General features: G+C 40.7%; 1 protein-coding gene across 1 annotated transcript in view; it reads right to left on the bottom strand.

The window, feature by feature from the left end:
• FRAS1 (Fraser extracellular matrix complex subunit 1) overlaps positions 1 to 25,738 on the bottom strand; it is a 505,547-nt gene that overhangs the window by 18,784 nt on the left and 461,025 nt on the right. Inside the window, exons 59-67 of the mRNA XM_057725661.1 lie at positions 24,875 to 25,080; positions 21,253 to 21,409; positions 18,910 to 19,110; positions 16,900 to 17,087; positions 15,506 to 15,781; positions 9,141 to 9,373; positions 7,005 to 7,165; positions 4,816 to 5,030; positions 1,794 to 1,944 (exon numbers count right to left, since the gene is read on the bottom strand). Coding sequence (XP_057581644.1) covers positions 1,794 to 1,944; positions 4,816 to 5,030; positions 7,005 to 7,165; positions 9,141 to 9,373; positions 15,506 to 15,781; positions 16,900 to 17,087; positions 18,910 to 19,110; positions 21,253 to 21,409; positions 24,875 to 25,080 — 1,788 coding nt within the window. The remainder of the gene's footprint in view (positions 1 to 1,793; positions 1,945 to 4,815; positions 5,031 to 7,004; positions 7,166 to 9,140; positions 9,374 to 15,505; positions 15,782 to 16,899; positions 17,088 to 18,909; positions 19,111 to 21,252; positions 21,410 to 24,874; positions 25,081 to 25,738) is intronic.

The raw sequence follows: 25,738 nt of genomic DNA, 5'->3' as shown, positions 1-25,738 counted from the left end.
TCTTACTTGTTTTTTTTTCACAATTCTATTCTCTTGACATAGTCTCTTTATACCTGAAGATGCCACTTAGTCCAGTTGCAGGGTCCCAGCCCAGAGCTCAAAAAAAAAAAAAAAAAAAAGGTCCCTAAAACTTCTTACTATTAATTTTACACCAGGATGTGTTTATGGCACATCTGCTTCATACTGTATTTTCCTCTCCTCACCAGGACACCTTTCAGGACTTAACCGAACAATAACCAATGTCCTGGTGGCTACATTTCATATTGAAAGCAATGAAGAGTTAAAGGTTAGCTTGTGGAAGGCCAGCTATACACAGCATGACATGAGTCACCTGTGGCTTTCATGTGGGCTACTGCAATCACGATACCCACTGAACTCAGAATGACCGAAAACTAAAGAGTCACCAAAGGAGGGGGGAAAATAAAGTTTAAAAAACCCCAAGCTCAAGGAATTATCTGACCCAGAGTGTAAAAACTTCCTGAAGTTATTTTATGGGAAATATAAAGCAAATAAATGATTTGAGCTCAAACCATTTAACAGAAGGAAAGAGTATTTTCCTTTACTAGAAGTGAAGCCCTATCTAAAGAAATCTCCTCAAATCAAGTAACTCTGCCTCAGATCAAGTAAATTACCACCAGGGAGGGAGAGAGAAAGAACGGGGGCAATAGAATAAGGGGAAAGGAGCTTGGGGTTGTGTTTGAAGAATAGAACGCTGAAAAATGGTAAAAAAGCAAAAATCACCTCAGCCTCACGGGAGTGCTGGGGGAGAGAATCATGGAGTTTTAAGGGATGTTGATGAGGCAGAAGTGGGAGAAGGTGGGTCAGGGGAACACAAGAGAGGTGCAGGCTCCTAGCTGAAGGATGGTCACCAATCCAGGCCCTGGTGGGGTGGGGGCAGGCTCCTCTCAACGAGAGCAGTAACAGAGACAAGCCTGAGGGGAAGCTCATTTTAAAAATTCAGCACTGCAGTCCCTGAAGTAAAAGTAGGGTTAACCTCCCTACTTTTAAGAATGCAACAAAAGGGACTTGCCTGGTGGCGCAGTGGTTAAGAATCTGCCTACCAATGCAGGGGACACGGGTTTGATCCCTGGTCTGGGAAGATCCCACATGCCGCAGAGCAACTAAGTCCGTGCACCACAACTACGGAGCCTGTGTGCCTAGGGCCTGAAACGAGAGAAGCCACTGCACGGAGAAGCCTGCGCACCGCAACGAAGAGTAGCCCCTGCTCTCAGCAGCTAGAGGAAGCCCGTGCATAGCAATGAAGACCCAATGCAGCCAATAAATAAATAAATAAATATTTTTTTTAAAAAAGAATGCAACAAAAGAGCAAACGACACCAAATGAATAAAATGAGGTTATTCTTGATATATTTTTCCATTTCCATGCATCTGATTTCAAGACCCTTTGCTCCTTAAACAACGCGAATTACACCGTTTTCACCTAGGAGGAAATGAACATGACTATATTCCAAAGAACACACACTCATCTGAACCCCTAGCGGACAGTATAGGATCTACCTGTCACTTGCCTTCCTCTACTCCGGGCCCCTGGCTCTCTGGATGGAATTCATCATGATGCTGGAGGCCCATCAGCATCAACATATATCAACATCATTCTTTTTCAGGTACCACAGATTTATATACCTTCTAGACTTTACGTGGCTCTCCTTTGACTATATATAGGATGACAGGATGAGGAATGAAAGTCACTATTAAAAGTCACTACTTATTTTTTTTTTCTTTTAATCTTGCTTGAGCATAAGGTAAGACTCGTTAAGATGTCAGTGGGTATACCTGTTCTCCAGAGAACAGTGTCATAGAAGAAGGAAAACTCCATCTCCGTGTGGTGCTCCAAGGAGGCCCAGCCCCTGGGGGCTGTCACATAGATGTAGGACACGTAGAGAGGCACGTGCACTGTCAGGAATGACTGAGCAGAGTCTCTCACCTGTGTGCACACAGAGAGGGTTATGTCTCCCCGGGATGAAAAGGCATATGCGACTCATATCTCAGTTCAATCTTAATTCACTCAGTCACTTAGTATTAATCAAGTGCCCACGATTGTGCCAGGCACCAGGCTAGGAACTGCGTTCTCAGCAGTGGGAAAAAACCCAAATCACTGCCCTAATGGAACCTACAGCCTCGTAAGGGAGATACATAAATTAAAAAGATAAAGGAAATAAAGGGATGGGATGTGGCCAGGATGCTTCTTTAGGTAAGATCATCTGGGAAGGCTTTTCTGAGGAGGTGACACTTAAACAAAAATACGTTTGAAGTGTGAGAAGCTCTGCCACTACTGTTCATTTGCTGGAAGTCCTGGCTGAGATTTTTAAGCCATCACAGTTATTCACAAAGGATCTGGGCAGATCTGGGATCTACTGTAAGCACATAGTCCCTGGCTGACTGTAATTTCCAGGGAGCTGTGGCAGAGCAAGAGGCAACCTTAATTGGGAAGATGCCCAAGCCTGGATCCTTGGATGAAAGTGAGGCTGACTTGGATGTTTTAGTAAGTACTTACATCTCCTCCAAAAGGAAAGAAGGGAGTGGGATTTGGATATCATACCTATGAAACGTACCAACAGACAGCTTAGAGCTTCACCTACTGGGATAATTTCCCATCTCGTTCAATGATTTGTAGAAATAAGTTTGAAAAGGCAGCACATCATACTTCCAAGAGACCACTTTTTCTAAAGGGGTTCCTGTTATTGCTATTAATTCGACTCTATAATTTTCATTTTACTATGCAATTAACAAAAACTGGATTGAAAGATAAAATATAAGCAGAAGCTTTCATGAAGAAGCTAACAGTGTATATGTGTATACGAGTGGGGAAGTTAGTTTATTCACTTTTAAATGTTTTACATTTTCCTCTATAAATATATATATATATATATTTCCTTTATAACCAAAAAGCTTAGTTTAAGGCAATTTTATTTTGTCATTGGCCAAATGCTATAATCCACTATGGAACTTAAACACATTTTTTTGTTTGAAAATACTTTACCCACGTAAAGTGTTTCCATGGATAGTTAAGGGAAAGAGCCAAATGCTTTATCAATATTTAGGGCAACAAAACTTTATTTTTCCAAAGTATTCTCTCACATTCAGAGTTGTCAGCTGGATTCTAAGTTTCTCAAAAGACTGCACTAATTCCATATTCACTTAAAAACCTATTGTGAAATGCCTTACTCTGTCTTCTTTAAAAAATTTCCAGATTTTATCCGGGTCTCACACCATGTTCTGTCCTCTTCATATACAGGTGTTATTAAAGATGCATGCCTTAATCTCACCATTGTTGATATTACAACTTCCAAAAATTTTCTACCTGACTGGTAAAATTAATTTTTCCCATTTCTGTTTATTCTCCTTTAAACTTCACATTACTCACTAATCCTTAAAAAGGAAAAACAACCATTATAAATATTTACTGCACAAATATTTTGCGCCAGACACGGTGTTAAATGCCTTCTCACACTGAGATTGTTAGTGACAATTTCAGATAATGTTCAGACAGGTTATGTCTCATCCAGCTCTGCTGACAGCTGATGAAGAAATATGAACTAGGGCCTGGTTCTAAGTTCCATATTCTTTCCACTGTATGCCACCTGTTTCAGCTATTTTTAAAGAAACAGACAACAATGAGGTGCTTCTGTGTATACATTCTTTCTGTATTGGTTGAAGAAGTAGGACATATGATAAAAATTTCTTGTCTTTGCAATTTTTAAGCACATTCTGAGTAAAAATATCCAAAACTGTAATTAAAGTCATGAAGAACAGAGAATACTAATTTTTGAGGGGCCAGAGGGGGAAACAATCATTTAAGGTTGCATTTTTGAAAGTGAATGTAGGTTATGCAACTGCAGAAACAGAAAGCAAGCCTAAGAATGCCTTAAAATTCTATTCAGTAGAGGGCGCTAGTGTAAACAAAATGAGAGTTAACCAAAATGAGACACATCTCAAGGACACATAACGAATTTTAATCAAAGAAACTTGCCTAAAATGATTACTCTAAGTCCCTCTACAGGTTCCCCTCTTTCAGTGTGGTTAAACCTGATTTGAAGTGAAGAACAAACATCTGATTTTTAGTTCACTGAGATAACTACTTAAAATTGGGTAGAACCTTCTTTAGAATTAATTTCCCCCTGAGGACGCATTAGCCTAGTCCCTTTGATATAACTGCCTTCCTATGACTATAACTTCTTGCTGTAACATTGTTTTGGTTACTGATGTTTAGTGACTATTAAACATCGTTTAAAAGTGTCTGTTTTTGCAAGGGTTGTCAGTTAGGCATAGGTTTGGAATAGATATGAAAGCAAGGTGTTTTAAACCGTTACCTCTTCATGATGCTTGAGACAACAGTGCTCTACTTGTTTGCAGAAAGAGGAGGCGCTCCACCTGTCATTTGGACTCATTTCCCCACGTGGGGAGAACACATCAACTTAGTAATAACCTTCCCATCAAAGGTAAATCTTTTTGGCTTTCCAAAATATACCCAGAGGAAAAAATATATATACTGAGAGAAGTAAAACTATTAGATTTTTATATAAATGACTGTGCCAGACAGTTAATTTTCTTCACCTTAATCTAAACATTTTCCGCATTAGTTTTCCAATTAATTGATTTAGAGGACTTTGGGCACTCTAGCCACCATGCTGCTAAGGTCTCTCTTGAGGGACTTATATAAAGAAGACTCCCTTGGTTGGTTCAGTTCCGGGGGCAACTGGATGCAACGTACCAGCTGAGGTGCTTCAGGGATGAGGAAAGTTTCACATGACACCCAGATGCACACAGCCTTCAGACAGACCCCTGGGGCACCCACCTGGAAGTCGGCAGTTACAGACCCCCCACAGATGTCAATTAGCTCCGTCATGTCGTAATAGGCATCAAACGTCCAGACGCAGCTCTTCAGGTTCAGGTGTTTGTAGAGCTGGATGGTCTTGGGCTCCCGCACGCTGGGGTCAAACTGGAAGGGGCGATCATAGCCAGGCCCCAGGGCCGTGCTGTCGTGGACCCTGTCGTCCAGGAACCCTGCCTCTGCGGGGGAGGCAGGAGCAAGGAGCAGTCACTCAGTTGTGGACTTGCCCTTCGCCAGCTGCCAAGGAGCTGGGTAGGGAGAGCGGACACGTCCTTGGGACATGAGAGAGCTTTCCCTCCAACTGAGACGATTAATAGAACAGCCCAGGGCTCCCAGCACAAGCTTTGGTGAGAAGCCGAGGGGAGTTTGTCATCTGCCTGTTACCACGTGTTAAACAGAGTGACTGGGTTCACAGACTCATGGAAGAGGCTGCAGGAATCAGGGAAGAAAAGGTGAACAGACGAGACCAAAAATGAAGAAGCCAGAGCTAGGTAGCCCTACTATGTCTTGGAAAAGAAAACACCCTGAAGCTCTGCCTGTCATACCTGGCCAGTCTGGTTCTATGCTTCACAATCAGTTCTTGAAGAAATGGATTAACTATACGGAGAACTTGTTGATGGATTATTATTTTTAAAGACCGATTAAAGAAATAGCTTTTATGGAGAGCCAGCAAACAAATGTCTGACTACCTCCCCCACCTCCTATGGTTTCTGAACTCTGGAAGAAAAAAGTCTTAATTTTGTGTTAATGAGTAAATAGCTTGCTAATGATGCTTGACTAAACCTCCCCTGCTACAGGCAAAAATTATTGGATCAAATGCTGCCAAGCAACTGAACTGTTCTAAATTAAGGAAGACCTTTATGCCGCAGAGAGCTGAAGACACATACAATTTTAGAATATTAGGGTTAAAATTTGTATAGTACTTAAAGCAACTATAGTATTCTGAAAGAACTGATGCATTTCTCAGAATGTTTGACACCGGCACCCAGCCCTCTGCCCCACAAGGACTAGGGTCTCAATTAACATGTGTTGAATTTCATTTAAGTAGGAAGAGGTACAAACTCTCAGCCTATAAACATGGTATGTTTCTTTCACTAGCTTGCATATGTGGACCAATTAAACTTTCATCTGTAGCTCAGTGATTTACAAATCATTTACACTTCACTTATTTCTACTGTATAAAGACCATCACTACCCAAAGTGATGTTTAATGAATATGGAAGAGCACACGAATGCTTTTCTATCTTCAAAAACACTGTTAAATGATTCATCAGTTGTGAAGGGAGGAAATGCTCATTTAATGTGCGCTTGCTAAGGTGAATGGAAATGGACAGGATTCTCTGTAAAGTAAAATGTCTGCCCTGGTGAACACGGAGATGCATTGCCTCAGCTGTCAGCTCCCTCAGGTCTGCATCAGCTGCAGAGCCCGAGGTCACGCTCTTGCTCGAGCAGCCTGCAAGGACTGAGCGAGGTGGGGTAGAGAGGTCTGTCCATTGGAGCTGGAAGTAGGACAAGTTTGATGGATGGGTTCTTTCCAGAACTCCCCAAAGAGGCGGTTCATCAGCTGCACTTCAGGTAAACTTCTCCCTCTGCCCAATTCTGCTTCCTCTCCTTTTCTTTAGGAGATGTGGGTCCCTAATAAACATCTCATACCCCAAACTCCCCCTTAGCTCCTGCTCCTGGAGAACCATCCTATAATATTTAACATCCACACGTGAGCCTTCTAAAATGCTGAGACAATGGGATTTTAGAGCACAGAGCCAAACACAGGAGAAGGAAGGAGCTAAAATTTACCAAGACGGGCTTTAAAAATGTCGATGCATTTAATCCCCACCTTGATTGGTAGCAATTATTACCCTTATGGTATAGATAAGAAAGCAGTTGGCTCAGAGATGTCCAGCTATTTTTATTCAGTTGGATAGGGAGTGAAATAGGAACTGGAACCTGTCAGTTTCATTCCAAGGTCCTTATTTTTTCCTTTTCACTTCACTGTCTGAGCTGCCTATGTTTGGTTGCTTGCTAAGGAGGAAATCCGCTAACTATGCAGATTTTGAGGACCAGAAAACATGAAAAGCTGAGTCTTCTTAGCCGTATCCCTAAGGGTCACTGTACTGGGCAGGGCTGGGCAAGCCAGCAGGGAACTCTTTCCTCACCTGAGGTGCCTCTCAGGTCACGGGTGGTGATGAGATTGGAGCAGACGTGCTGGTGTCTGTAGATGGACTCAGATAGCAGAAAATGCAAGTTGTGCAATGGCATGGTGGAGATAAGGGGCAGCATTCCATCCTGGTGTGGGATCTGCACTGAAATGTGGATCCTAAGGGGAAAAAAAGGGTAGAAATCAGTGTTTAGGGGCCCGCTCTCAGCAGTTAATATGGTACATTCCTTTCTCATAACTCAATTCGTCCTCATCAATGAATTTACCAATTTTTTTTTGCCTGAAGCTTTCCATGTAGGATTTCTCTCCAAACATGAGGGTATGATGTACATGTAAGGGTTATTCTCCTCCTACAAACCTCCAGGAAGTCCTCCAGACTCAGGACTGATAGCAATCAAGAATCATAGATTTTTTGTGTGTGTGCAAGAAAAGATAACATCACAACCACAAGTGACTTTATAGCTTTCTTTTGCTTTAAGTGGAAGCTTTGTTTCCTCACGAGCTGAAGCCGAGTGACTGAAGCAGGTACAGCTGCCCTTCTCTGTCACAGAGAGTGTCTGTGGAGGTTGGGTAGGGCCACCACATATGTTTTTAAAAGTATTTGTGCCAAAAAGACTTCACTGAGCTCTTAAACTCTAAGGCCAATACCCAATATCCATACCCAGGAAAAAAGCATAGAGATAGTAATAACCTACGATTCACATGGTCTCTCCCCAACTGAGAGTCTTCCCTCCCCTCTGTCGCTGTAATCCAGCAAGGCCACCAGCCCTCTCTGCCCTCAGTCTGCAGCAAGCTCTGCCTAGATCTACATTCTTTGCATTCAGGTGCCTTTGTACCAGGAAATCTGTAACTTATTTACACTGGCTGCTATTTCTTGTATGCTTTCAGATTCTGTTTATCTTGCCTCTCCACTATGAGATCAAAGAACCATTTCCTTCACTTCTTTTGTATCTCCAGAACCTGTAGTATACAATTCTAAATAAAATATGAGCTTAATAAATATTGGTTAAGACTGCAACACAACAGAACTGTACTTAGGGGATGCCTTTTTTTTCACTGTACAAGTTTAAATTTTCAGCATGTTTATTGAGGTGCATTTTGAGTTTCTACAGCTTGTCTCTCAGAACAAAGATCCATGTTTTAAAGAGGAATCAGAACTTCAGAATATGAACGGGATGGCTCTTTTGCTAGGAAGGGGTCAGTAGTAACCCTGGGCACTTCTGTTATTGCTTTTTAACAAAAATAAATTTCATTCTGTTAGAAAAAAAGGATTTGCATATTCTTTGCTCCATGTTCAAATATGTTTTTTTTTCATGCAAATGAACCCTTTTCTCTGAACTCAGTTGCTCATAAAGGCTCACACATAAAATACTAGAGGTTTAATGAATATGTATAACATACATGAATTCTTTTTTTGCTATGCAAAAATGAAAGCATCCATTTTCCATCAAAATCATAGTGGCATAGGAAAAAATAAAAGCGCATCTGTCCACTGACTTACAATTTACACAGTGTTATTACTCATGTGCTCACTGGATACTTGGCGAGTGCCTCTTAGGTGCCAAGAAGCACTGTTCTAGGCAGAGGGGATGCAAAATAAACAATCATGGCCCCTGCCATCATCATCTCCTGGGGCGACAAGGAGAGAATGAATAATGATAATGCTCTGAGAGAGGCAGACACAGGTGCCAGAAAAGCTGGAAGGAAAAGCTTTCAAATTATGGGGGAGACGGAAAAGTTCCTAGAAGAGATGCCATGGGTTAGATCTAGTGGGACAATCGGATTTAACTACACGGAGTGGAAGGGGGCAGGGGGGAGTTGGAGCCAGGAGTGGCCACATGGAGGAGGCATGCACTTAAGAGAGCTGAAGCCCCAGGAGAAGTTACACGTGATTCCCTTTGGGTGGACTGGCAGGTGAAAACGACAAGGTGAGGGAAATGAAGCTAGGAAGATAGCGAGGGGCCAGATCTTAGGGGGCCTTTGAAGAATATAAACTTTTTCCCAAGTACTCATCACCACGACTCTTATTTTGCCCAGAAGCATCACTGCTTGATCTGTCCCACCCAGAAAACACACAAAGCGTGGCTGGAGACCCTCTGTGCCATCTCCTGGTGGAAGGCACCACCTGCCTGACCTGTTGGGATGCTCCTTGTGTTTGACATCCAGGTATTTCAACGTTGCGATGAAGGACTGAGCCTGGAAGCCTCGGGCTGTCCCAGCCACCACTGGAGTGTGGCAGATCGCACTGTCTGTTCCGATGGTAACGATGTTGCTCCTTAAAGGGGTCCCCGCATGGCCCACTTTGTCCACAGCCTTGGCCACACAACGTACATGGAACCTCCGGCTGAAGTAAATGCTGTCCAGGACCTACCAGGAAGAATAAAGAGCCTCAGACATGTGTACACTACTTCAACAGCTCCCTGCACCGTATCTTCTGTATGATATGCACCAAGCAGTTCTTGGTACAAGGTAATCTGTGAAGACTATTGTCGACTGAAAAAAAAATGCACAACCTAAAAGTTGAGAGTTACGTTTTATTTGGTGGGCAAAACTGAAGACTTAAGCCCGAGACACAGCATCTTCAATAACTCTTGAGAGACTGCTCCTAAGAGGCAAGGGGTTGGGGAACCAAGACGCATAGGAGTTTTGGCAACAAAAGACCAGGTAATCCAAACATCAAAACATTACAGTTAATTAAAGAAAACCAGATATCTCAAGTTAAGGAATTTAGCACTTTTTTATGTATGGGAAGATGCAGGAGTTTAGGCTCACTGAAATCATCCTTTGATATGCACCTTGGCTATCTGGGGCCAGTATTCTGTGTTTTCTCATCCTGACTCTCCTCAGAGTGCACCGTCAACTACAGTGGCTGATGGCTGCAACATCCTTTGTTTACTGACATGGTAGGCAGCATTCTTAGTCCACACTATCCATCCATCCATCTATCTATCATCTATCTATCTATCTTTCTGTCTGTCTGTCTGTCTGCCTATCTATCTATCTATCTATCTATCTATCTATCTATCTATCTATCTATCTATCTATCCATGCATTGATCTATCCATCTATCCATTCACTCCACATAAGTACTGACTTCTACTAGGAGCCAGGCACCAGGGACAGAGCAGTGAGTACTTATAGCCTAAGGTGGTAAGTTAGGTAACAAGCAAGTAGGCAGACGTGGAACAAGAGCCCAGAGATAACTAGTTCCCAGCGGCAGTTGTTCTCTTTATATATTAGGTTCAGCATGAGAACAACTTAACTGGTTTTCAGCCCTTCCAGCAAGACTGGATGCCTCCAAGTCACTTATGCTGAGGGCATGGTATCAGGATACAGAGGAAAGATACTTCCTTTCTAAGAGTTCTTAGTTTTCTTCCTCCCTACTGTTATTCACTCCCTCAGCTGCCACCTAATTACTATACACATTGCAAGGGTTACAATAACATGCAGACTTGAAGTTGAGAACTTGGCCTCTGACCCCTACTGGTCTTTTTAAAAAAATAATGTTACTATTTTTTTAACTTTTTATTTTATATTGGAGTATAGTTGATTAAAGATGTTGTATTAGTTTCAGGTGTACAGCAAAGTGATTCAGTTATACATATACATATATCTATTCTTTCTCAAGTCTTTCTCCACTTGGGTTGTTACATAATATTGTGCACTTACTGGCCTTTGAAAGTCTTTCTACAGATTCTCTCATGCTCACAGATGTACAGAATCCATAAGACTGATTAACACAATCTATGCAGAGGCAACACAGGTCACCAAAACTCTATAGGTTATGAGTGCATAGACACTGGGAAGTACATAACAAGAAAAACTAATTAGTAGTTCTATGTGCCATAGACCTCCCACAAAGCAATCATACAAACTTATAAATTCTACTCATGGAAACAATTTTCACTGAAGTCCATTAAAAATTAAAGAAGATTTTTCCATTAAAATTTTTTAATTAGCTGCCAACACTTTATTTATTTATTTATACATGGACTTCATTCAGAAGGGATTTGAGGCATCTTACAAAAGTGCATACAATACAATGGTATTAAATAAATAACTGAAGAAATGAAGATAGAGCAAAAGAAACTGGGGTAAAAGTATTAGTCACCAAATCATTGCAAGAAGGAAAACTGAAACATAAAGTCAAATCATAAATAGAAAATATGAACAGACCAATCACAAGTACGGAAATTGAGACTATGATTAAAAATCTCCCAAGAAACAAAAGCTCAGGGTCAGATGGCTTCACAGGCAAATTCTATCAAACATTTAGAGAAGAGCTAACACCTATCCTTCTCAAACTCTTCCAAAATATAGCAGAAGGAGGAACACTCCCAAACTCATTCTACGAGGCCACCATCACCCTGATACCAAAACCAGGCAAAGATGTCACAAAAAAAGAAAATTACAGGCTAATATCATTGATGAATATAGATGCAAAAATCCTCAACAAAATACTAACAAACAGAATCCAACAGCACATTAAAAAGATCATATACCATACTACCAACTGTAAAATAGATAGTCAGTGGGAAGTTCTTGTATAACAAAGGGAGTCCAACTCGAGGATGGAAGATACCTTAGAGGACTGGGGCGGGGAGGGTGGGGGGGACTCTGGAGGGGGAGTCAAGGAAGGGAGGGAATACGGGGATATGTGTATAAAAACAGATGATTGAACTTGGTGTACCCCCCAAAAAATAAAAAAAATTAAAAAAAAAATCATATACCATGATCAAGTGGGGTTTATCCCTGGAATGCAAGGATTTTTCAGTAAACGCAAATCAATCAATGTGATACATCATATTAACAAACTGAAGGATAAAAACCATATGATAATCAATAGGTGCAGAAGAAGCTTTTGACAAAATTCAACATCCATTTATGATGAAACTCTCCAGAAAATGAGCACAGAAGGAAATTACCTCAACATAATAAAAGCCATATATGAGAAACCAACAGCTAATATCATTCTAAATGGGGAAAAACTGAAAGCATTCCCTCTAAGAACAGGAACAAGACAAGGGTGTCCACTCCCACCATTATTATTCAACATAGTTTTGGAACTTTTAGCCACTGCAATCAGAGAAGAAAATGAAATAAAAGGAATCCAAATTGGAAAAGAAGAAGTAAAACTGTCACTCTTTGCAGATGACATGATATTATATATAGAAAACCCTGAAGAAGGTTCCAGAAAACTGCTAGCACTAATTGATGAATTTAGTAAAGTAGCAGGATACAAAATAAATGCACAGAAATCTCTTGCATTCCTATATACTAACAACAAAAGAGCAGAAAGAGAAATAAAGGAGACACTCCCATTCACCATTGCAACAAAAAGAATAAAATACCTAGGAATAAACCTGCCTAAGGAGGCAAAAGACCTGTACGCAGAAAACTATAAGACACTGATGAATGAAATCAAAGATGATACAAACAGATGGAGGGACATACCATGTTCTTGGATTGGAAGAGTCAACATTGTGAAAATGACTATACTACCCAAAGCAATCTGCATTACAGATTCACTGCAATCCCTATCAAATTATTAATGGCATTTTTCACAGAACTAGAACAAGAAATCTTACAATTAGTATGGAAATGCAAAAGACCCCAAATAGCCAAAGCAATCTTGAGAAGGAAAGATGGAATTGGTGGAATCAGGCTTCCTGACTTCAAACTATACTGCAAGGCCACAGTGATCAAGACAGTATGGTACTAGCACAAAAACAGAAATATAGATCAATGGAACAGAATAGAGAGCCCAGAGGTAAACCCATGCACATATGGGCACGTTATCTTTGACAAAGGAGGTAAGAATATATAATGGAAAAAAGACAGCCTCTTCAACAAGTGGTGCTGGGAAAATTGGGCAGCTACATGTAAGAGAATGAAATTAGAACACTCCCTAACACCATACACAAAAATAAACTCAAAATGAATTAAAGACCTAATTGTAAGGCCAGACACTATAAAACTCTTAGAGGAAAACATAGGCAGAACACTCTATGACATACATCAAAGCGAGATCCTTTTTGACCCATCTCCTAGAATAATGGAAATAAAATCAAGAATAAACAAATGGGACCTCATGAAACTTAAAAGCTTTTGCACAGCAAAAGAAACCATAAACAAGACAAGAAGACAACACTCAGAATGGGAGAAAATGTTTGCTAACAAAGCAATGGACAAAGGATTAATCTCCAAAATAGACAAGCAGCTCATGCAGCTTCATACCAAAAAAGCAAATAACCCAATCCACACATGGGAAGAAGACCTAAATAGACATTTCTCCAAAGAAGACATGCAGATGGCTAACAAACACATGAAAAGATGCTTGACATCACTAATCATTAGAGAAATGCAAGTCAAAGCCACAATGAGGTATCACCTCACACCGGTCAGAACAGCCATCCTCAAAAAACCTAGAAACAATAAATGCTGGAGAGGGTACGGAGAAAAGGGAACCCTCCTGCACTGTTGGTGGGAATGTAAACTGGTACAGCCACTATGGAAAACAGATCAGAGGTTCCTTAAAAAACTAAGAATAGAACTACCATATGATCCAGTAATCCCACTCCTGGGTATATACCCAGAGAAAACCATAATCCAAAAAGAAACATGTACCACAGTGTTCACTGCAGCACTATTTACAATAGCCAGGACATGGAAGCAACCTAAATGCCCATCAACAGATGAATGGATAAAGAAGATGTGGCACATATATATAATGGAATATTACTCAGCCATAAAAGGGAATGAAATTGAGTTATTTGTAGTGAGGTGGATGGACCTAGAGACTATCATACAGAGCAAAGTAAGCCAGAAAGAGAAAAACAAATACTATATGCTTACTCATATACATGGAATCTAAAAAAAAAAAAAAAATGGTTCTGATGAACCCAGTGACAGGGCAAGAATAAAGATGCAGATGTAGAGAATGGACTTGAGGACACCAGGTGGGCGGGGGGGACGAAGGGGAAGCTAGGAGGGAGTGAGAGAGTCGCATTGACATATATATACTACCAAATGTAAAATAGATAGCTAGTGGGAAGTTGCCGCATAACATAGGGAGATCAACTTGATGATGGGTGATGACTTAGAGGGCTAGGATAGAGAGGGTGGGATGGTGTCGCGGGAGGGAGGGCATATGGGGATATATGTATAAATACAGCTGACTCACTCTGGTGTACAGAAAAAAACTGGCACAACAGTGTAAAGCAATTATATTCCAATAAAGAGCTTAAAAAAAATAAAGTCAAATCATAAACTTAGTACTTGTTACCAATGTATATTTGGCTCAAACCAGACCAAACGCCCTTCATGGTTTTGTTGAACCGAGAATTAGATACTTATGAAACAATAAACTGTTACGTCTTTCCCTTTACATTTTTAATAATAATAAAGAAGATAATTGAAATGTGAACTAGGTTATGTTGCAACAGAATTAATCTTCTGGCCTTTCTGAACAAGCTGTGCCAAAGACAATGGACATGAGGGACCCGCTTAACCCAAAGCCTCCCATGTACATCGAACAGCTTTACTCCACTGGGACCTCACCCACACGAGGCCCTTCTTAAAGTGAGAACAAACTGTGGATTTGTAGGGGAAAATCTAGAGAAATTCAGTCTGAAAGAAATGTCTGATTTCCAAAATTATTAATGGCACTCACTTCAGCCAAAAATTGTTGAATGCCAGATACTCTGCGGAGCCTAAATCTCCACTGCTTTCAGCTCTTTCTCTGAAGAACTTCACTGGTGTGATGAGCAGAGTCAGAGCAATGGACCTTTTCCTAAGCTCAGGAAAACCACTGCCATTCACTGTTCTCCGACGGTGGCAGAGGTGTGGGTCTGGCCTCCTTACTCTCTGAGGACAGCATCTGCATTTGGAACCTCTTTTCATGTCCTCCCACAGGGCTTTGAAGAATGCTGATCACTTAATGAACATCCTCTCCTTTTGTTTAACAACTGGTCCCTGCTGTGTGCCATCAATATGGTGGCCACCTTGGGATGGGTATACAAGGTGGTAGAACCCTTGGTCCATGTCCTTAAGGAGTTTATACCCTACTCCTCACTGAATGGTTTAAGAGATGTGACAAGAACAGTAATCATTAATAGTACCTACCTGGAATCTTTGACTTACTTCATTTATAGATCACTTTTATACCTAATTTGTCAATGACCTTGTCAAGTGGATTAAGTGGAAGGGGTATTTTGTAGATCAGGAAACTGAGACTCAGAAAGGTTAAGTAACCTCTTAACATCACGTAGTTAAGAACAGGCAGCATCAAGGTTTGTAAACAGCTTGTCTGAGTATTAGCCTAGTTCTCTTTCTGCTACACCATATTACCTTTTCTTATATGTAAGAACAAAAAGACTGCGTGTGTACCTGCTTATTTGTTTATTTTATACCAAATGCCATGCAGAGACCTTACGGAATGTGATACGGTTGGAGTAACAAAGAGAAACGCCAGGTCTCTCCCTCCACAAACAGACCTACCATGTGGTTGACACTGGTGAATGGCGTGTTGTCGGTGACAGTCTCAAAGGGAGACCGGGCCCCGTTGCCATCAGTGGGGGTGGCCACTTCCCAGCTGAACTGCACAGACGTCTGGTTGATGCCAGCCTCACCGCAGCGCTCCTTCATGACGACATACTTGGGGAAATGGGGGTCACAGGGGGTGACACAGACCAGCGGGTAGCCCGGGGAGGGGGATTTCTTGACTCCCGCTTTGGTAACCTCTTCCACGTGGTCATAGTCAGCAAGTGTAACAACCTGCAAAGGAGCAACAAAGCTTCAGCCCGGGACAGATATTGGGAAGGTCAGAGAACTAAGGCTCCCTTCTCCAGAGATCCACCAGAGCACTTAACTCCTAGGGATTCTTTAAAACATAGCAGAAGTTTTAACAATGCTTGGCCCTAAAAGATACTGCAGATTTTAATGGTGGAAACATCCTCCTCCCCGCTGAGCTAAAAGCTTTATTATCTTATTGATCTCATTCCTAAAGCAGAGCCCTGTCACTCATATGAAAAATACTTTTCCCCCCACACACTGTAACCAAAATTATATCATAAATGGCAATTACTAGTTTAAAGCTGCATTAAATTGTTAATGGTACGCAGTAGCACATTTGGCAAAACAGGAGTTAATAAAGGTGGTACATTTCTTCCGTGGTCAAAGGAGAGACACATTTTGAAATGATCCTTTTACTATATGAGACTAGTCAGGGGAGGTTATAATGTTTACTCAGACTGCTTCATCATCTTGGGTTAAATTTCCCTTGGCAACCTCCACGCATTTTCCAACTCACTGTAAAGTCGGTGCTTTCACTCCCTTCACCCCCAAACTGGGAAACTTGGCAGTATGTCTCGACAGATACTTAATTCTATGCATGTGGCGAATATGTCAGATAATAGATATGGGGTAATATTCCTGTTTTACTCTTCTTTTAGGTCCCACCAAAGAATGAAAAGATCAGTTGTATTGTGCTTTCTTTGTCAGGCTAAGGTCTCAACATGATTTGGTCTCACTCTTATGTCAAAACAAGGTTTCTCGTCCTTGGCACTATCGACATTTCAGCCAGATAACTCTTTGTTGTTGGGGCTGTCCTGTGTATGTAGGATGTTTAGCAGCATCCTTGGCCTCTACCCACTAGATGCTAACAGCACCTAGTGTGACACTCATGATAACCACACACGTCACCAGACATTGCCAAATGTCCCCTGGAGGTGATGGAGTGAGGTATCTGGGGGATGGGACAAGAGCAGTTGCTCTCGGTTGAAAATCACCGTGTTATGAAAATGAAGACGTGTAGCTCTGCAAGTGCTCCTTCTTTCAAGTTCTCATCTAATTACTAAGACATAAGCAATGATCCTTTGGGTTGAGCGACTCACGATGGGTGGTGCTGGCAGGATGAGACTCCCTGCAGCCTCCTGGTCTAGAATCGTCACTGTGGCAGTGGTCACATCGCCAAGAACTGCTTCCACTGGGTCATCTGGACCAAGGACTAGGGAGAATGATTCATGCCACTCCCGGTCTTCATTGGACAGGATCTCAACTTTAAAGAAGATATGATCCACACCTTCGCCAAGGACAGAACAAAGAGGGCAAAGGTCCTCATCAGCGACCCATTTAAGACAGTGCAGGCTGGCGCTGCTGAGGCTTCATGTTGAAATATGCCCTTTTCTTTCCTACCAATATAGTGGCTGCTAATCACTTCAGCCCCATCTCAAGGGAGGAATCTGTTTTATAGGCCTAATTCCACCTGTGGTGGAGGTTCAGTACTGCAGATTTACTATTCAACACCATATGAGGATTAATGGCCCCTGCCTGACACTAGCTGGTGGTAATAAAGATCTATGATCCAAAATACACTCCGCCCTGGTTATGGGATTTTTTTGCCTAATTTTTCTTTCCCCTTTACACTTAGGCACGAGCCCCTGTGTGGCCAAGTGCTTGCACATCACCCTTCCAAGCTGTTTCCTGGGAAGCCATAGCTCAAAGGCTACCTACCAGGCCATTTCTGCAAAGACAATAATGAGAAGGTTTGGCAGCCTGGAATGGGGAGGGTTAGAGCTCAGAAACCCCCTTCCTTTTCCGTAAAGTGATTCTCTGAAGGGGAAGATATCCCTGGCAGTAGTCAAGGTGCCCTTTCTCCTCTCCTACAGATATCTAGGCTAGGTTATTTCTAAGACCTGCCTTTCCCCCAGATCTTTATGCAGAAAAGGAAAAGACCCTTGGAAAAGAGGTCCTTGTGAGGATGTGGAGGAAGGGCACCTACCTTCCCTGTAAACACTAACCAGACACACATGGGATAGAGCCCAAAGCCCTTTGAAGCTCCAGTGGGGTGACAGAGACATACAGAGACCCGCCCCCCCTTCATTTCCAAGGGAGTCATTTTTTCCCCTCCACTTGGCAAGACATCTCTGAAAAGGCCTCCTATCACCTTTGCCCACTTCTGGCCACATCACAAATGGTGCTAGGCTCTACACAGCCTTTTCACCTTATACTGCTCCAGAAAGATCTGTGGAAAAGCCTGGCGTACAATTCAACTCCTCCTCCGTCTCATTCATTCCATTAAATAAATACATCAGACAGTGAAACAGCTGGTTGTGATCTGAGTCTCATCTTTCTTCCTTGACTCATCTTCACAGCATCTCCCAGTAGACATCAAACCATGTGAGCACTGAGATTGTGCCTCCTGGGTTAAGTAATCCCTGAGCGACCCGGCACAGTGTTTGTACCAATGTTTGCTGAACAGTGGTGTCATATATATTTTTTAAAAATTAAGTGTTTCCTATTGCTCAACCAAATCACAGGCTAACAACAACAAAAAAATCCTTTTGAATGAGCCAATATGCCTAAGATTTTCTGAAGTAAGACATTTCTTTTTCCTTTTTTTCTCTTTTTCCATGTCATTTTTACTAATTAAAAGATTTAAAGACTCCTACAATCTCAAATGTGTGCTTAATAAGTAATTCATGCTATTGGAAATACTGTTTCTCTCTTTCATTTTTCTGCTCTTTCCTTTCTTCGAATTGGGACTTCCCTGGTGGTGCAGTGGTTAAGATTCCGCCTGCCAATGCAGGGCACTTGGGTTCAAGCCCTGGTTCAGGAAGATCCCCCATGCCACAGAGCAACTAAGCCTGTGAGCCACAACTACTGAAGCCCGCACACCTAGAGCCCACGCTGTGCAACAAGAGAAGCCACTGCAATGAGAAGCCTGTGCACTGCAAAGAAGAGTAGTCCCTGCTTGCCACAACTAGAGAAAACCTGTGCATAGCAATGAAGACCCAACACAGCCAATAAATAAATAAATAAATAAATAAATAAATAAATAAATAAATAAAATTTAAAAAAACAAACAAAAAACAACCTACAGATTGGGATTGGCATTCAATTACCAGGACTGAACTTCAAGACTCGGCTCTTTGGGTAATAATCCACGCCAGACTGGGCTGACCCGTCCCGTGTGCTACAGCGAATCTTGGATGTCCTGTTCTGATCCCCTCTGCGGATCACCTTGATGTTCAGAATGGCCGTGGCATCTGGCCCTGAGGGTTCCCGGACTTGGTATGCAGTTTCTTCAAACTCGATGGTGGGGGCTAAGGAAACAAGGTTAGGAAAACAAGAGCAAGCTGGAAAAGTGAAAAAGAATCCCAACACCCATGATACACCTTATAAAGAGGGAATTTTTCACATTGGTTAACAATACAAAAGCAAAATAGCTTGCAGTCATAAAAATCAATCAGCATTTACCCGTAAGCAATACTTCAGAAAAAGGAATTTATCTGTGATTCTGCAGGAGTTTTCTCACATATTTCTTATTAAAAACACTAGAGTGAAGGAAATATTTTTAAGTACTTCAAAATGCATGATGTTCAAGTTTCCATCTAGGCATCATAGCTCACAGCATGTTTTTAAGTCTGCACAATTTATCAAGGGACTGAGACAGAGTAAGCCCTTGAAAAATATCTATTGACTGATTGTACGAACCAATTCCTTTTCATTTATGAGATATGAACTGCATTTATATACTGCTTAAATTTACCAAATCTCTCTCTCATCTCTGATCTTTTGGATCCTCCCGCCCAGTGCTCTCACCTCCCCCACCTTTAGCTTTTCTTAACTTCTCACAGGTTACTTAGTTAAGAATGAGTAGTTTTAGGGACTGGCTACAACAGTGATTTAGGAACACAAGATTTCCTAACAAAATCTGATTTGAGGTACTATCCTCATTGCTATGAATTGTTAATTGTTGATTTTTTTCTTTTAGGGTTCAAACTATGGCTTCTTTTGTATTATACTCTCACAGGGAAAGGCAACATGGCAGTGGTGGGGGGAGTGGGATAAGAAGATGAAGAAATTGGGAGCAATTACAAGTTACTAATTACAAATTAGTTATAATACAGTTATAATACTCGCATATTGGTTATAATATACTTAAAATATATTATAATTGTATGTATTTATTTTAAATATATTATATGTTATAAATACACTAAACTTTTTCAGAAATTTCTGATGTCTCTATGTTCATATCCCTCTTTCTCTCTCAGAAGATGAATTCTTCCTAATTGTAGAAATATGCTTCATTTGAGACTTCATAGTTTTTACTGTGTACGCTCTTTGAAGTTGAGGTGTGTCACTGTAAACCACTGTGAACTTGTTACATTTCTGGGCCTCAGTCATTGGGTTTTCTGTGTGAACAGGAGAGGTTCACTTCAGGATTTGAACTTGAGTCTCCTTACGTAAAGAGCCAATTCAACTTCAAGGCAAGCTTTTTTGCTTTTTCCCTCAATGTCCAAGTTAGTCCCTATTTTAATATTAGAAACCCTAAGAGTCTCACTGACCCTTGTATAGATTCTAGAATCCGATAAAATAAGGTTCTACGTGCAGTTTTGTTGCTTACAGTTGTGTAATTAAGAACATAAATTATATAACTTTGCTGACGTTTAATTTCTTTACCTACAATATAGGGATAATAACACCTACCTCCAGGGGTTACTGTCAGGATTAAATGAAATAAAACAGCATAATATGCTTAGAATGGTTCTTAGCATACAGTCAATATTCAATAAAACAGCTCCTACTATTTGTAGTATTATTATCCATCTATTAAAATATCTATCTTAAGAAAACAATTATGTCTCTATTTGAAACAGATTTTGTTTTCTTTGGTGCCTGGGTCACTCTTTGCTAACACCTGACTGAAGAATTTAAGGTTTTTTAGGTGAGTAGGCCAAATCAATTACAGAGAAGAAAACTGAGAAATTAGACTTTTCCAGGAAGGTGGCAGTGTTTTAAATCAGTTCATTGGATTCAACTGATTCTGATTGTATTTCCAGTCCTGCTCCTGAATTGCAGTGACTTAAACTTAGTGTCTGTCTTAGCGTCGCTGTCCTGTAGTTCAACTATACTCATTCCTTATCTCCTGGTGATGTGATGGAGAACAATGTGATTAAAAATACTGGAGCTCTGTAGAGGGTGATCATTTGCTGCCCACATTTTATATAAATACTCCAAGACTGTTAACAGTAGACCCTTGTATAGTGCTTTCATTTTTCAAAACACCTATAATTACGAGGGTGAGTCAAAAATTATCTGCACTCTGGCTGTAGAGTTTATAGAAGTTTTAATATAACCAGAGTGCGGATAATTTTTGACTCACCCTCATATGTTATTGGTAAAACATCAGTTCATGTCCCATCAACCCAAGAGTAACTAAAGGCAATTTCTTCCATTACCATCTTCATCATTGGATATGGTGATGGTGGCCATGTTATTCTTTCCAACTCTGGCTCCACTCCAGTGGTTTCCAAGAGGATGGCCAAGGTAGACCCTGAACTGTTCCTCAGGCTCAAACATGGAGTCATCGTGGATATAGACAGTACAGTTCTTCATCTAGAGCCAAGAGCACAAGATAGATTAAAATTTGCAGCGAGATATCAATAATTTGCTTGGCTTTCCCTAGAAAATGATTTTTCTTCTTTGTAGCATCAAACAGTCAACACAAATTCAAAAATATCCCAACTGTTTCATTTATAAAATAGAATGTTTAAGTCTAACAGTTCACGCCTGAGTGGACCTACCTATATGTGGAGACTGGTATTAAACACTCCAAATGATTTTGAATTATTGGTCAGAAGTTATGAAAAACAATAAAATGAGTCACTAAAAAGCATCTGTGAAACATTTGTGTGCTTTCCCACATTTTGCCTGGCCTCATCTACAGCTTTGTACATGTTATGATAGGTAGATTTCTGATGGTGAGGGTTTAACATACGATTAGACTTCCTGGAGAGCTGAATAATGTTTCTTTTCCTTTGTGAAAATTGAAGAGTCTTATAAGGAACTCAGAAAGGCTTCCTGTTAGGCTAAAGACATCTTTAAAAGCTGCAGAACTCTCAAGTGTGTTGCCAAATGGTATCTTGTCTGAAAATTGATGAGAACTGAATGTCTGAGAAAACAATCTAAATTCCTGTTGGATGGAAAGAAGTCAAGCACTTCCCAAACTGAATATTCTCTACTGAGGACTGTATTCTTGGGAAAATGTAAAATAAGGTCACAACATTTCAGATAACAGAGCAGCCTCAATAGTAGAGTCATGTAATACGAAGTATGATTTTTTTTAGTTGGACCATTTTAAATTCACTGTACTACCATATTGCAAAGCATAAGTGGATATAGAGGTTTCACTGTCATACTTCTTAAGTCATACTAAATGGAGGGAGAATATCTCTGGGAATGTTTACCTGTACCTTTGTGACCTGGTTTTAAGTCCTTGAAGAATGTTCCCTTTTTTATCCCTACCACATCTTTTTTACAATAAGAATTTCTTTATGGAAAGCATGAATCTAGTATTGACTCTTCAGTATATCTTAAAAAATAAGACATTCTAGTGAATAAGTTTCAAAGACATATTGCTTTAACGTAACAAAGAAGATGAAAATTCCAAAATGTGCTTATGAATAATAAATTGCCATGTGGGTAACATCTAGACTATTCAGCTGTATTTTCTTTAAAATTTTATTTAATTACAAACTGCCTCTTGGATAGGCAGAGAATCCTCTTTAGAACTTAAAACAAATACAGACATGCAGACTCAAAGCTGAAGATTGTATTTATAGTATTTATATGTGTTTTTAAACATGTGTTTCAACCTGCCACCAGTAAAATTTCCATAAAATACATAACTAAGACAGGGCTTTTATGAGTCACGAATGTGTAAAAGACTTGAGAGTCTCACAGAAGGAAACTATCACTTTTTTTTTTTTGATGGCAAAGAATGGAGGAAGAATCTGGGGTGACCTGGGATGGGTAAAGTCTTTTTACGCTAAACTTCAAAAGAACTAATCATGAGGCAAAAATTTCATATGTTTAATTATGTCAAAAAGATTTCTGTTCAACTAAGAATACCAAGGTCAAAGGTAACAGATGAGTGACAGAAAAGGAAACTATGTTTACAATATCTAAAACATCTAAAAATGGCAAGGATTAATATTACTATTTAGGATTATTAATATTAAGGATTAATATTTAGCATATATAAGAATATTGCAAATCAGTAAGAAAATGACAGCAATATAATAAAATAAGGAACAAACGATAAAGAAATAGATTTTTTTAGAGGAAACTCAATGAACTAATGAGCATATAAAATAGTATTAACTAGAGAAATGCGAATTAAAATGAGATATAACTTTATACATACCAGATTAGTAAAAATTAAAAGATGAGTAACTGAAAAAGTGCTGAAGAGGATGTAGGGTTTTAGCAACCCTCATGTACTGCTAGTGACATTCTGGAAAGTATTCTGATATTATTTTTTCACATTAAGCACATTCATGCCCTGTGGTCCAGCAATTTTGCTGCTGAGTATGTATGCAAAGAAATTCCCACTAAGGTGTGTAAGTGGACATGTAGGAGGGTTTGCACTGCAGTACTGTTAATGGTGGCAGTGTGTTAGCAGGTGACTGGGCACTAAAACTGAAGGTCTTCACTGTCTATTGCTGAGAGTGAATGGGTAAAAGGTAGTAAATGCACATCATGAAATACTAGGCAACAGTGTGAAGCAACAGATTAGATATACACATAAATGACATGCATAGATACTAAAACATATTGCTGAGTAAACACAGAAAACATTTGAAAAAGATATAACACAGTAGTAGTTTTATAAATTAAAAATTATATACATAAAGAAGCAGGCATTTTTTAGGAAGAAATACAAAATAAGAGATACACATTAAATACAATAGATAGATGACCTCTGAGGTGGGGAAGGGAATGTGGCTGCAGAAGAGGGGTAAAATGAAATGAATAAATCAACAAAATAAAGACAAGTGCCTTGAACTGACTAATGGGGACTGCATGTCTTGTAACAAGGCGTACAACTGACTCAATCATCTGAAACCTGAGATCCAAAAACAGGGAAATATGATTCTCATTCAATATATAGTTTGGATATACACTGAGGTTGCAGGCTTTTATTCCTTTTTTTTAATGTATTAATTAATTAATTTATTGGCTGCGTTGGGTCTTTGTTGCTGCACTTGGCCTTTCTCTAGTTGCAGTGAGCAGGGGGGCTACTCTTCGTTGTGGTGCACAGGCTCTTGTTGCGAAGCACAGGCTCTAGGCTCTCAGGCTTCAGTAGTTGTGTCACATGAGCTCAATAGTTGTGGCTCATGGGCTCTAGAGTGTAGGCTCAATAGCTGTGGTGCACAGGCTTAGTTGCTCCGCGGCATGGGAGATCTTCCTGGAGCAGTGATCGAACCCGTGTCTCTTGCATTGGCAGGCGGATTCTTATCCACTGCACCCCCTAGGAAGTCCCGCAGGTTTGATTCTGATGCAGCCATGCTTAGTGACTAGAGTTTCTCAGGAGTTCTTGTGTCTGTATGCATCATTTTTCATTATGCTGCCAAGAGAATACTCCACTGACTTGAATGTGCTCAACTCTACCTGTTCAGTCCTGTACTATTGGTCTTATATCAGGATGTGTGTTGCCCTGGAACAGGGGCCCAGGTATTAGAGAATTGTCTCCTCTTTCTCTAGATAAAATCTGTGGTGTGTGTTCATCTCCCATGTAGTTTCAAATTGAGAGAAGTCCCCAGTCATTTGATTATGCTAAATTCCAAAAATGTCCTACAGCACCTGATATCCCAGCTTAACTAATGACATAGGTATTTGGTTGTAAGTGGGAGACAAAGAAGACAGCCACATAGAAGAGATGATATTATTAAAAGTATTAATAATTAATTAGAAACTTCCTAGGATGTTCAGAATTTGCCTAATTTACTTTACTATGGACAAATAAAAGCATCAAGGAAGGAGAGAATCCCATCTTTCAGCCACCACGAATCCACTTACCTTCTCCCCTTTGAGAAATGTAATCCGTGAAGAGTCTGCATTTCTTCTCTCCTCAAAGTCCTCCATGACCTGAGCTGAATGGCCCTGAGTGTAGCACCTCACTGATGACTCGTAGCTCAGGTCCCCGCTCCGAATGATGGGCACATGCAGGACACCCTCCTTCTCCTTCACTAGGAGCAAATCCTTGGCAAACTGCATGCTGGGCACTGGGTGAGCAGAAGGAAAGACAGAGGCATCGTTAGTGGGACACTGAGGGAGGTGGCTGCCACTTGGCAGGACAGCTCCGCTAAGGGCCACCAGAGGCTGATAAATTGCAGGTGGTCAGCAGAGTTCAAGGCCTGGCTGCTGCTCTCAGGACAAGAGGACTGCTTCCACTGTGAATGTAGTTCCAACGAAATAGAACAAATCACATTTGCACCTGTGTTTGCTCAGCTTCAGGGTACAGTCACCATCTCAAATGCAGACAGGTGATGCAAGTAAAGAAATGGGCCAGGAGGAAAGAAAATTTTGATAGAGACCCAGGCACCTAGAAAAGTTCATGTTCCTTCTAAGGCTACAAAAAGGAAAACAGCAGTGCTAGCCTGATGAGAAATGGCTACTCACGTTGGTCCTGGGCCAGGAAGACAATAGGGAAGAGCAGGGACTTTGGTAAAGAGGAAAGAGCAGGTCATGTCTGAAGGGGGTTACCCCTCAGCTTCATTCTTTTGTTGGTAGTTCTTTGTATTTTCTTTCTTTTTTAAAAAATCATCTGTGTTTATACATATATCCCCATATGCCCTCCCTCCCGCGACTCCATCCCACCTTCCCTATCCCAGTCCTCTAAGGCATCACCCATCATTGAGTTGATCTCCCTGTGTTATGCAG

The sequence above is a fragment of the Hippopotamus amphibius genome, chromosome 3, assembly GCF_030028045.1.
Source record: "Hippopotamus amphibius kiboko isolate mHipAmp2 chromosome 3, mHipAmp2.hap2, whole genome shotgun sequence".
In the NCBI taxonomy this organism is placed as follows: domain Eukaryota; kingdom Metazoa; phylum Chordata; class Mammalia; order Artiodactyla; family Hippopotamidae; genus Hippopotamus; species Hippopotamus amphibius.
The sequence above is the reverse complement of the archived record's forward strand: the minus strand, read 5'-3'. Positions and strand labels throughout refer to the sequence as shown.